The sequence below is a fragment of the Cydia splendana genome, chromosome 6, assembly GCF_910591565.1.
Source record: "Cydia splendana chromosome 6, ilCydSple1.2, whole genome shotgun sequence".
NCBI lineage: Eukaryota > Metazoa > Arthropoda > Insecta > Lepidoptera > Tortricidae > Cydia > Cydia splendana.
This window is the reverse complement of record NC_085965.1, coordinates 17540526-17552910: the sequence shown is the minus strand read 5'-3', so window position 1 is coordinate 17552910 and position 12385 is coordinate 17540526. Positions and strand designations below refer to the sequence as shown.

The 12385-nt window shown below is 37.2% G+C and overlaps 4 protein-coding genes across 4 annotated transcripts; 3 read left to right on the top strand and 1 right to left on the bottom strand.

Annotated features, from left to right (window-relative positions):
• The first annotated feature begins 374 nt into the window (after window positions 1-374).
• LOC134791497 (hydroxyacylglutathione hydrolase, mitochondrial) lies at window positions 375-3495 on the top strand. Its single transcript, XM_063762541.1, has 5 exons — window positions 375-535; window positions 676-904; window positions 1426-1652; window positions 2336-2568; window positions 3035-3495. Exons 1-5 carry the CDS (start codon window positions 406-408, stop codon window positions 3176-3178), a joined length of 963 nt encoding a protein of 320 aa, XP_063618611.1. The 5' UTR covers window positions 375-405; the 3' UTR covers window positions 3179-3495.
• Window positions 3496-3557: 62 nt separating this feature from the next.
• On the bottom strand, window positions 3558-5387 carry LOC134791498 (uncharacterized). Its single transcript, XM_063762542.1, has 4 exons — window positions 5162-5387; window positions 4838-5081; window positions 3865-4044; window positions 3558-3716 (listed from the first exon to the last, which is right to left on the bottom strand). Exons 1-4 carry the CDS (start codon window positions 5311-5313, stop codon window positions 3639-3641), a joined length of 654 nt encoding a protein of 217 aa, XP_063618612.1. The 5' UTR covers window positions 5314-5387; the 3' UTR covers window positions 3558-3638.
• A 490-nt stretch (window positions 5388-5877) lies between these two features.
• LOC134791898 (charged multivesicular body protein 6-A-like) lies at window positions 5878-7147 on the top strand. The gene is made up of 2 exons (XM_063763019.1): window positions 5878-6330; window positions 6765-7147. Exons 1-2 carry the CDS (start codon window positions 6028-6030, stop codon window positions 7077-7079), a joined length of 618 nt encoding a protein of 205 aa, XP_063619089.1. The 5' UTR covers window positions 5878-6027; the 3' UTR covers window positions 7080-7147.
• A 2195-nt stretch (window positions 7148-9342) lies between these two features.
• Window positions 9343-10921, top strand: LOC134791897 (charged multivesicular body protein 6-B-like). Its single transcript, XM_063763018.1, has 3 exons — window positions 9343-9705; window positions 10231-10368; window positions 10646-10921. Exons 1-3 carry the CDS (start codon window positions 9412-9414, stop codon window positions 10913-10915), a joined length of 702 nt encoding a protein of 233 aa, XP_063619088.1. The 5' UTR covers window positions 9343-9411; the 3' UTR covers window positions 10916-10921.
• Window positions 10922-12385: the final 1464 nt, after the last annotated feature.

Sequence of the window (12385 nt, the reverse complement as noted above, 5' to 3'; positions counted from 1 at the left end):
GCAATACGTGTTGTCCGTCCGCGAGTTCTGAACACACTGTGGTTTGCCACCGTCTAGCCAGACAACTCAAACGGACCCACACACCAAGGACAGACCAAGGTCAGACGGTTAGTAGGCTTGTCGGCTGCCGTGTAGCAGGGGCTTATGTCGCCGCCTCTTTGTCATCGTTTTTATAAAAACAGTTTGTCGTTCCTACCACAAACTGTTATTTCGTTACAGCACAACAAACTGTTTTTAAAAACACTTACGGAAAAAAACGCTCAGCTCTATAGAATAGAAATAAAAATAAAATAAACAAAGTAATGTCAAGATAATTTAAATGATATTGAAAATTTATAGTATCTAATGTAGAATTAATTAAGCCCATAAAGATTTCAATTCTCTCAATTTAAACATATTCGGTTAATGTTTTGTTTATTTTATTTGCGATCCAAATTTCACTATCTTTCTTTCAGGTTGTCATTCATGCTGTCGCGACTCGTAAACTCTTTGCCGAACGGCTTATCTCAACAAATAACTAAACTATATTTTCAAGGTAAGTTTTTATTTGTTGTGAACTAAACAGACTTACATTTAGATAAAAGTACTGTGTAGCGTAGTCATTATATTAGTAGAGATCGAGGAATGTGTGTTAGTTATCTAAACTTCTCATAATACATTACTAATAATTTACAGCTCTTGTCCGGAACCAGAGAGGGACTCACAGTTGTACAGAATACCATCAGTTCAAAAATATGGATGTAAAAATCTTACCAGCGCTTCAAGACAACTACATGTACCTTATCATTGATAAGGCGACAAGAGAAGCAGCCATTGTGGATCCTGTTGATCCTAACTCGGTCGTGTTGGCTGTGCAGGAGCATAAAGCTAATTTAACTACTGTGTTGACTACTCATCACCACTGGTAAAACTTAATTGTATAAACGACTAGGTCTGAACCCACTTGTGTTACGCATACCAATGATGAAGAGCTTATGCAGTTAGCAGTTACCTACTCTAATGTCAACCCAAATTGTAGATCATACAGTGGTTAAAAAATAACTGCATAACCGTTGCCAGGGAGGTTTTGGGATTATACTGAGCAACTTTTACTATGGGACCGACACCGAAATCGCGAATAAAAAAATTGGCTGTTTCATACATACATAGTATTTTAGCTGGTCCATTTTCTATGGGAGAATACATTTTTTTTTCGAGATTTTGGGGTTGGTCCCATAGTAAAAGTTGCTCAGTATAATCCCAAAACCTCCCTGGCAACAGGTATGTTAACCCCCTATTATTCATAAAACTTTACAGGCCTGAATTAGAAGTTATGTTTTATCCCTATCTTACAAATACATAAGTCAAAATTACAGATAAAGACTAACCATTCATAGCTAATTCAGATAATTAGTTAGTGATCCATTAATTGATGTTGTTCTTCAGGGATCATGCTGGAGGCAATGTAAACTTAGTGAAAATGGTCCCTAACCTACAAGTGTATGGTGGGGATGATCGCATTGGAGCATTGACTAACAAGGTCCAACATGAGAGCAAGTTCAATATTGGCAATTTGAATGTGCAGTGCCTTTTCACTCCGTGCCACACTGCGGGTCATATCTGTTACTTTGTCAGTGCTCCTGAAGAAGGGAGTGATCCTGTTGTATTTACTGGTAATTTTATTTCACATGCATGAGGTGCACTGGGGTTACCCCCAAGTGGGGTAATTTTGAAATTTGCCAAGTGGACTATTATAAACTAGAAGCACTTTCTACTGTAGATGATGCCTTGGTATGTGTTGCTAAAGTATGAAGTGCTTCTAGTTTTATAGTTATCTGTCATTTACTATATCCTTACATCAGGTTCCAATATTTCCATGGACCAGTTCCAAGCAAGTCATACCTAGTGATCACTTGACTACCCTACTGTATCAAAGCATCCAATATATTATATCCAAATACTACATACAGTGGTACAAGTACTGTGGTTGATGTCTATTAATTATGCACAGCATGTAATGTAAAAAGATTAAGGTGCATTCCACGGGCTGTCCTGTACAAACGCATTTTATTTCCTGTGTTGTGACCTTTTTTTCGGCATTTAAAGTGGGTGATTATTTTTCTGTGCATATTTTTGACCATTTGTCATAGAAAAGGAAACTCTTATACCTGCAAATCTTCAGAAAATTCACGTTTGTATGGGACAAACAGTAGACGATTTCATGGAATGCTCCTTAAGTATTGTTTTAAGTATTATGCTATTACAATGCCTTATCAGTTCTGAAAGAAAACAAGCCAGATAAGGTATAGATACTCAGATAGGTCACTGGTTCATATAATAATTGTTTTACTTGCAGGAGATACTCTATTTCTTGGAGGTTGTGGTAGATTCTTTGAAGGCACCGCTGACCAAATGTACAGAGCTCTCGTGGAGATTCTGTCCCAGCTCCCAGATCAAACCAAAGTATTCTGTGGCCATGAATATACACTCCAAAATTTGAAGTTTGCATCCTTTGTTGAGCCCGAAAATGAAGAAGTAAAAAAGAAGATTGCTTGGTCTGAACATATAAGGATGCTAGGAAAACCAACTGTGAGCACTGTTCATTATTTTATTGTTTTACTCTTTGACAAGTAAGCAGGTTACATTTGTCTGGAAGTGAGATCTGAAAATCTTATAGTATATTGAAGGTAGTTATGGAACAGTGATCAGCTAGTATCTTTTTAAAGGTCAGAATACACCAGCTGGTCTAGCATGAGTTGCGTTCTCGCGCGCGACTCCATACATCAAGCGCGACTTCAAGCATGGACTCGCGCGTGAGAACGCAACTTATGCTAGACGGCCAGATGTGCAATTGTGCAGGCAAGCTAAAATATTGGAGCCATGCCCAGATTCATCACACTAGTAACGTGCCGTTTCTTACAAGGATCCTATTACGTAACTGCACGTCTATGCACACATCTAGGGTGCGGCAACATTAATTATTTTACAATTATTTGGATAATCATTGAGCTAATCTTGACAATTAAAACTGCCACATTATATTTTATTTGTGCAGGTACCATCAACAATAGCTGAAGAAAAATTGTACAATCCTTTCATGAGAGTAATGGAGCGTACGGTAATGCAGCACGCCAAGACAACTGATGTCATTGAAACCATGAAGGCAATCAGAATGGAGAAGGATCATTTCAAGGCATAATCCAAATTCCAAACCAAGTTATACTTATAAAATGAAACATATTTTTATATATTTATTGCAAATGTGTTGTTTAAACTTCTGCATTTAAATTTTTATTACTTTGATAACTAGTAAAGCTGTCCAAAACAGTTAATGTCTTTAGCTCAAATAACAACTACAGTTGTGTGGTACTCACCGGTATATTGTAAATAAAACCTACATATTTTCAACACCCTGTTACAGAGTTTATAAGTTATAATTTTGAAATGGACAGTGCATTTTAATATTTTGTTGTAAAGGTTTAATGGGTATTGCAATAAACTTGTTATTTTTTTAAATATGCTTTTTATACTACACTGGCAATTTTTATGATTTAAAGTTTGAAATTAAACAAAAAAATTATAAATAATTTATAATTAATAATAACCTAACCTTAAAGCTGACAATCACAAGAGATCTAAGAACTATGAGGATCAGTGTCTCATTGTTCTTTTTTTATGTATGCTGACATCTCTTCTGCATATTTTTCTTTTGATCTCTCGAACATAGCCACATATACCTGTAAATAAACAAAATATGACTGAAATTAAAGTTGGGCTAGGTGAAACATTTAAAATCATGATCAACACATACTCAGCATAATTTGCACTATTTTTATATAAAAGACAACGTCCATGCTTCCACTATAAAAAAATAAAATAGTTTACCCTCTTGTCTTCTGTTGATAGTGCTCTCCATCTTGAGGCTAGCTGCCTGGTTACTTCCTGCTTGGTAGGCTCTCCGCCCATCTCGGAGCTGGTCTCTGCCACTACTACTGGCCGCTGCTCTTGGCAGAATTGGAAAAATGCATTACAAGGCTTCTTAGGTGCATTTGGATCTCTTTCTGGCTGTAAAAAGAATAATTGTTTTGAATAAAATGGGAATATGATATTACTTAAACACATTCAGTGCCAAAACCCAGACTATCAGGTATTTTATGATTTCGTTCTCAGGCCGGACGACCCTATAGGTGGGGTATTTTATGATTTCGTTCTCAGGCCGGATGACCCGATAGTCAGGATTGTGGTACTACTGCTTTATGACGAAATTATTGCGGCCTGGCGCGGATGTCTTGTTTGGCTGGGTGGCATTGAATGTGTTAATTTTGTCAGATTCTGGTGGGCTGTGGCGATACAGCATTGTTATGGCTTGATGATTTTATAAATATAGGGCTTGCCCTATTATTCAGTCCTATTTGGCCCTTGAGCCAAAGAGTGTCCCTGCTCCACATGACCGCCCCCTTACATGAGGCAGGGACAGATGAGAATGATCATATTAATGTATCTGTTCATTCATTCAGCAAGGACAAATGAGAATATGATGGCAAAAGGGACCATTGCCTGGGATCGCACAATTCAACTATCGCAGTCAGTTGGCTATACTGGGTATGGAGCAGAAAACTCTTCAGACCAAGGATTCTAAAACTTATTGTATGGTATAGTACACTCATCCTTTCAATAATTATGGATCCATTATGCTCACAGGATCAAAATTGAAATGGATAATGGTGTGTCTCTAATCTGTATCCTAAAACATAATGAGCTTTTCATAGCTTGTTCTAAATTCCTATTTTATTTTATTAACCCTTCCTTCTCCTTTACTTTCATTCACATTGGTTACAGTTTCACACTATCTATTTACCTTGTCAGCTTTGCTTTTTCTTTTAGGTCCAGGCTTTTTAACACCACCAGCGTTTTGTTTCTCTGTCTGTTTGGGTGCTGGCTGCGCTTTAGACGGCACCCGTGCAGTCTTGACCACCACATCAGGTTTCATCTCCACGTCCAATGACGCGGTTCTGAACCCATCTCCATGCTTGTCCAAACGCTCAACCAAGAGCTTAATATCTTTACGGTAACGCTTTGTTATTTTCTTTGCCTCGTGTATCCTGCAAAGGCAATGAGTGTTTACACTTTTGTACACAACGAAATTCATAGTTTGATAACATAAATGCGGTAAAACACAAACCTATTCACAATTCGTTCGTTATCCTGCTGTAACACCTCACATCGCTCCAGTAACAGTTGGTATTTACGCCTGTAAATCTCTTCTTCCGATGGTAAACTAACCATGTCATCTGAGTCGTCAGAAATATTAGAGCTCAGTTGTTGTACTGTCATTTTAATTTATTTCACTGCATCAAAGTTCAACGCGATCAAGTTTCTTTTTATTCGAGCTGTCAGACATGACATTTCGGCCATTAATATCTGAATGTTGGTACGTTTTCAGTAGTATTTTCCTGAGGAAAGGCATTGACAGCGTGTATTTCATTACCTTGAATAATACAGATAAAAAAAGAACTACCTATGAATTTGTCTATGGTTATGCCCAATCCCGCAACACACTAGTGCGCGAAGCCGCGAACGCGAGTGTAGAGTCGGTTTCGCACATTAATCTAGTATAATAGTCGTAACACACTATCGTACCGCACCAAGGTCATTGTGCGACGCACCCATAAGTAAGAGCGAGAACACGATATCTCTTTCTCGCTCTTACTTATCGGTGCGTCGCACAATGACCTTATATTTGAGAGGAAACCATGTAGGAAATCTTGGCTCCTTAGCGCTATATCATCGCTAATTGTCGTCCGACCTCAGCAGTTTCCGTTTCATGATCATAACATGGTAAGTTGGTAACACATGCATATCAGTCACATGTCATTTTTGACAATTTTGACATTGTTGATTTGTTTTGACTTGGCAAGGTCCTGCCCAAGTTAAGAAAATTAAGAGTTTCTTGGAGATGAGTCTGATTAAACCGATAAAACTTTTGGTATCATAATTTATTGCCTGTTAATTTTTCAAATAAAGTTTCAACAGTATTTATATACAGACATGGGTGGATTATTTAGCAAACAAAAAAAGCACGTAAGCAGGGTTACTGAGCAAGATAAAGCAGTTCTACAACTTAAACAACAAAGGGATAAGCTGAAACAGTATCAGAAGAAGATAGAGATTAATTTGGAAAGAGATCGTCAGTTTGCCAAAAGACTCCTAGCAGAAGGTAAACGTGAAAAGGCAAAATCACTTCTCAAAAAGAAACGTTACCAAGAACAGCTCCTACAGAACACAGATGCGCAGTTAGAGCAATTGGAACAGCTTACTCACGACCTTGAGTTTGCGCAAATTGAAGTTCAGGTATGTATAGGGTTTGAACGACGGATCCGAAATGTATGGGAACATCCACGGATCCGGATCCAGATCCAGATAATTTCATACATTTCGGATCCGGATTGCAAACCCTAGGTATGTATGAACTTTCTATATTTTTTCCTGAAAAAACATATCCCCATCCCCAATTCAACCACACACTCAAATGACAAAAACCTCTAGTCCTATTTTAGGGATTTTTTACATTTTGTATATAAATAGCAAGGTCGATATCGGATATATGATTTTTGCAAAGGCAGAGAGATTTCATATGAATTTCAAGCTTAAATGGAATTGATAATATTTCTTAGTTCTATTTTGTTGAATATTTTCCAGTAAATTGGTTTTCATTGTTACAGTAAATCATTGAAAGTTTTTTTTTCTTAAGTAGCTTAAATGACAATTCTATTTTATTTTTACAGGTACTGGATGGGTTGAAGACCGGAAATGTAGCATTAAAAAGCATTCATGATATACTAAACATAGATGAAATAGAGAAAATCATGGACGAAACAAAGGAAGGAATTGAGAAGCAGAGAGAAATAGATGAACTAATATCAGGTCAATTGACTGAGGAAGATGAGGAGGCCGTGGAGGCTGAGTTGGAAGCCATATTGGATGTCAGTGACCAACTGCCCGATGCGCCAAAAGAGAAGCTGCCAGACATCGAAGAAGAGGAGGCAGAGAAACCTCGGAAAGCTAAAGAAGCACCAACTAAAATTGCTATGGAGGCCTAAATGTTTATATTATATTCATATATAGTTTGGCAAGCCATTTCTGTCAGTAGAAAAAGGTGCAAATTTAATAAATGTAGGCACCCATAGGCATAATGTAGGTTGGGGGGTTGTTCCTTCCATAGAAAATTTTAATTTCGCGCCTTTTCCTACCATAAAGTGGGTTTGTCAGAGTATAATTTTATTGTATATTATTATTGCCATAAGTAAATATTTTTCTGTACAATAAACATTTGTTTTTAAATCTTTTTTTTACTAATGCACCATTCTATTTTTTTAGCTGAAACTAGAATGCTGGTGTATTTGTGTGTTCCGAGATTCCCACTAGTTTTATTGTTAAAAATATAACAGTAATATTCTATTTCGAGTTTGTGCTCATGAATAAAATTATTTCTATTCTATTTTAATCTAATTGACCGAAGCGAAGCGAAGGTCTACGTTTTGACTCGGGCATTTTGCTTTCGTATGTCCGGATGTTCTCCTCTACAGGTCGCAATTCTTAACCGATTCTCGTGAAATTTTGTGACCGAATTTTATGACTAAATAAAATTTTTTTGTCAATCCGGTTTTTGGAAATTTTTAAAAATGGCGGAGTCGTGATACCTGGCGCCTAAACAAATAGTCGTATCGATATCATAAGACTTTTTTCTTTTTGAGACATGTTTACAGAGTTAATAGAAAAAAATGCAGAAAAAAATTATCGCTGGTTTAGGCGGTATTTAGATATTTAATTTTAACTAATTTTAATTTGAGAAGGAGTAGCAGGTAGTAGTAGGACTAGTAGTTACTAGTAGTAATATTACTAGTGGCTCTGTGAGCTGTAGACCTCGCGAGCAGAGCTTGAAATAACATGGTGCTAAGAGCTTTAAATACACCGTGTTTTTTTTGATTTCCGTTAATTTCAAGGGTGCATTCCTGAGCTTAAATCAAGTAACTTTCTCAAAGACACCGATGTTCTAATTAAGTCCATTTCGGAGATAATCCATAATTTATTTTTTTACTATAAGGCCTCTACAAGCGTGTACACTTGCCTTAGGGCCGGCTTACATATTGATTAGTGTTTAGAATGAGTTCATACATTTGCTACTAAACTTAAGTACAATCTCGGTCGATTGATGTACGAAATGACATTGATATGTCACAGATTTCAATTGTTTGGTTGAGTTAAATGTAATGCCCGTGTTACAACAACGCTATATGCTACATTTAATTACTTTGTAAACAAAAAAAAAAACAAAAAAGAAAACAAAAAAATTTTTTTTTTTGAAAATTAACTATGCCATTTAGTTCTTATAAACGTACTTAACTATACCCCGAACTTAACGGAATTCAATAAAAACACGGTGTATAGTAAATTAAAGAAAAACAATACGAAATTTATGTGTAAAAAAATACAAAAAGTTATAATATCCCAGCATACAATTACTGGGGATCGAACCCAGACCCTCTGTGCAAACAGAAAAAGCGAACGTTTACAAACTGAGCCAAATAGTTCTTAGATGGGTTGACGAAATTTAGCTACTCCTTCTCAAATTAAAATTAGTTAAAATTAAATATCTAAATACCGCCTAAACCAGCGATAATTTTTTTCTGCATTTTTTTCTATTAACTCTGTAAACATGTCTCAAAAAGAAAAAAGTCTTATGATATCGATACGACTATTTGTTTAGGCGCCAGGTATCACGACTCCGCCATTTTTAAAAATTTCCAAAAACCGGATTGACAAAAAAATTTTATTTAGTCATAAAATTCGGTCACAAAATTTCACGAGAATCGGTTAAGAATTGCGACCTGTAGAGGAGAACATCCGGACATACGAAAGCAAAATGCCCGAGTCAAAACGTAGACCTTCGCTTCGCTTTGGTCAATAACAATCTGTAAGTTTAGTAGAACTAGTGAAAATTTTATTTAGTAGTTTTTCTGACATATTTTATAGTGAAACTATATTTCATAGATTGGTAACATGCAAATGAGACAATTCAAGTCGCCTTACTTTCATATTATGTTTACCTGGGGATGTTTATGCACTTTGTAAACTGAAGAATGATATAAACATACCTAATTTCCTTTAGTACTACACCTGGTTCACATTACTAGCTGTGTTCAGTTGGCATTCCAAGAACCACACTAATTTCGCCTCATAACAGTTTTATAACTTATACCTGGGGAATAAGATTCAAATTTATTTGCATATTTTTATACTTACAGTATACCAATGAGTTCATCAGGTACGTTAATGAAATGGGGGTCCGATTACATTATGTTTATATCCGTTCGCTCACATATTTCAAGTTCACAAGTCGCATTCAACAGTCGTGAGTTGTCCTGAATCACGATGGGTGGTTTAATGTCAAAATATACCAAAAAAGAGAGGAAAGGCGCCGATATCGTGTCCCGATTAGACCAGCAAAGGAATAGCTTACTAACGTATCAGAAGCAAATTGAGCCTACTCTAGAAATGCATCGGCAGCTTGCAATACAGCTGCTTAATGAAGGCAAACGCGAGGAAGCGAAGACAGTACTAAGGAAGAGACGATACCGTGAGCGACAGTTACGAAGTTCTAACGCCCAGCTAGATAGAATAGATCAGATAGCTAACGATCTCCAGTTGGTGTGCTCGCTCAATGAGGTAAGATAGTTTGATCTAATCGGTCGAGTGAAGCGCCTTAATGCTTATTTAGGTGCACATCGATGTATTATTGAACGGTTTTAATTTTTGGTAGTTAGTCGCGCGTTAACTTCAGTATTAGTAGGTACAGTCAGCGTAATATAGTAGGCAGCATCCAAAGTATTCAAATAGTTCGGTACACCATATTATTTGTATGGCGTACCGAACTATTGGAATAATTGTGATGCTACGTATTATACTACGCTGACTGTACCTACACTACTATTTTAGTAGTTAGTTCGGATTTTAGTTAAATTTAGCGTAGTCAATGTAGTCATGTCTAAGTTCTTAACACAGGCAGCATTAATCAGGGGGTTGGAATTAAAAGATTTAGCGCGGGGGTCATGATAGGGTCATTGCGTCAGTTTACTGACGTTTAGTTAGTATTGACGGAAACGGGAACGGACGGTGAACTGAAGCAATGACCCCATACTGGCCATCTCGGTTGGGATTCTGTGAGGCTTTATAGAATTTTTAATCTTTCAGGTGTCCCAATATGGAGCGAACAAAATCAAACGTGGCAAGTGGAGATCCATAATAAAGAGGAAATTAAAAAAACCACAACATAATACCGATTCACGAAAGAAACTGGGAAAGTCCGTTAACGAGGACATTGAAATTCAGGTAAGTACCTATTTATTAGCATATCCATACTAATATTATAAATGCGAAAGTGTGTCTGTCTGTTACCTCTTCACGCTCAAATCGCTGAACCCATTTAGTTAAAATTTGGTATACAGGGCCTACACATAGCCTTTACATAGGATAGTTTTTATATCGGACGCCATCCCTAAAGTGGAAATGAGAAAATTAAAATAACACTAGCCCTTAGGTGTGCTATCACAATCGTTGCAGACCATTCTTGGTGCTCTATCAGTTTTTATTTCTTGTTCTTTTACAGGTCCTCAACGTTTTTAGTAAAAAGGAAAGGAAAACAAGTAAAAAAATATATGCTAAAGCAAGAAATGGAATTCAAAAGCAGAAGGAAATCGATAAAGCTATTATGCTTTCGTTTAAATTAGAAACGGGAGACGAAGAGGCAGTGCATGAAGAGCTGGAAGCCATTTTGCATGGCAGCTACCAATTGCCCGACATCGATCAAGACGGTAGTCAAGTAGAATCACCTCGTGGGTCTATCGACGTTACTGCCGAGATTGTTGTTAGTGCTTAATGATATTCATTCAGAAGCCCCCTCCAGACTATGCGCGTGAATCGCGGGACAAGCCGCGAACGCAAGTGTGGAGTCGATTTCGCAGGTCTGCGTTCAGGACTCCACACTCGCGTTCGCGGCTTTGCGCCGCGATTCGCGCACGAGTGTGGAGGAGGCTTGACGTCAAGTTATGCCGGCTAATACATACGTAACGATAAATCGTAGCGATTAAACTGTGCAGTCCGAACTGCGCAGTTTTATCTACCGTGTGTATGACAAATCGTTACGATAATCGACAATGATAGTAGCCGGGGTTACAAGAGCTGGCACGGATGGAATTGAAAATATCTGTAGTATCATATTAACCAATTAAATGGTGGCTCTGCCTGTATTAGTAGGGGAGCCCACGATGCTAAATCGGGATTTATTCGAGCGTCATACAGACCTATTGAAATCGAACTATTAGATGATAAAAAAAAAAGTGATATAAAGTTTTTTTTTCAGCGAGCCGGAAAGCGACTACAATTTTTTTTTATTTCGGGAGGTTGGTGGAGGTTTAAAAAATCGTTAAGCAGTTTGTGGGTTTGGTCGTTTTTGTCCATGTTAATGCTATATTTTTTCTATAACTGAATATAACACTTATTTGTAGGCATTTTCTTAATCTGACGAACACAAGTTTGACGCCTAATTTTTACATTGTAACCGTCAGATTAACCTTTTCGACGCCGTGTCAAACACAAAAGCAGTCACCCGGACGCCACGTCACCAAAGTATCAAAACTGAAATTGAACTTTATCATATGCACGTAGGTCTATGTTGCTCTGTGGTCTATGACCGATTAATCAGTCTTTGGCGTTGAACCTGCGGTGCGGATATATCGGTTATTGGCGTCCAAAAGGTTAAGGAAATGCGTGCAAATAATTATCAGATTTACTAATAGCATAATTATAGCGTTAATTTGGACTAATATGACCAAATCCACAATCTGCTTAACAATTTGTTGAACCTCCCACCAACCAAGGGCTCAACATAGATAGCAAAAAAGGGTAAAGGTAGACTACACGGGGTAGCAAGATATCATTCATAGCATAATCTGACGCGCTCGAGTAAACACAAAAATCCCGTTGGGCTCCCCTACCATATACTGATACAGGTGTCACTCAATTGCTCATACAATCAAAGTTTCGTTCATTCCATTCATGCCAGCTTTCGTGAATCAACCCTGTACCTCATGAAAAAGGGTTAACAACAAGTCATCATTTTGTTATGTGATGTTGATAAGATAGATTTTAATTTATTGAATGAATTGAGGAAGGTACTGAACATAATAAGAAAACAAGCGCATTTGTTTGATTTTTTAATCTCATTCATATCAAATTACTGAACATAATTTAGTACTTACTATTGTGTCTAGGGATTTAGTTTTCCTATGAATATAAATTAGCGTGGCACCATTGAAGATAAGTTACCATTTTGTTTGGCTCTGATATA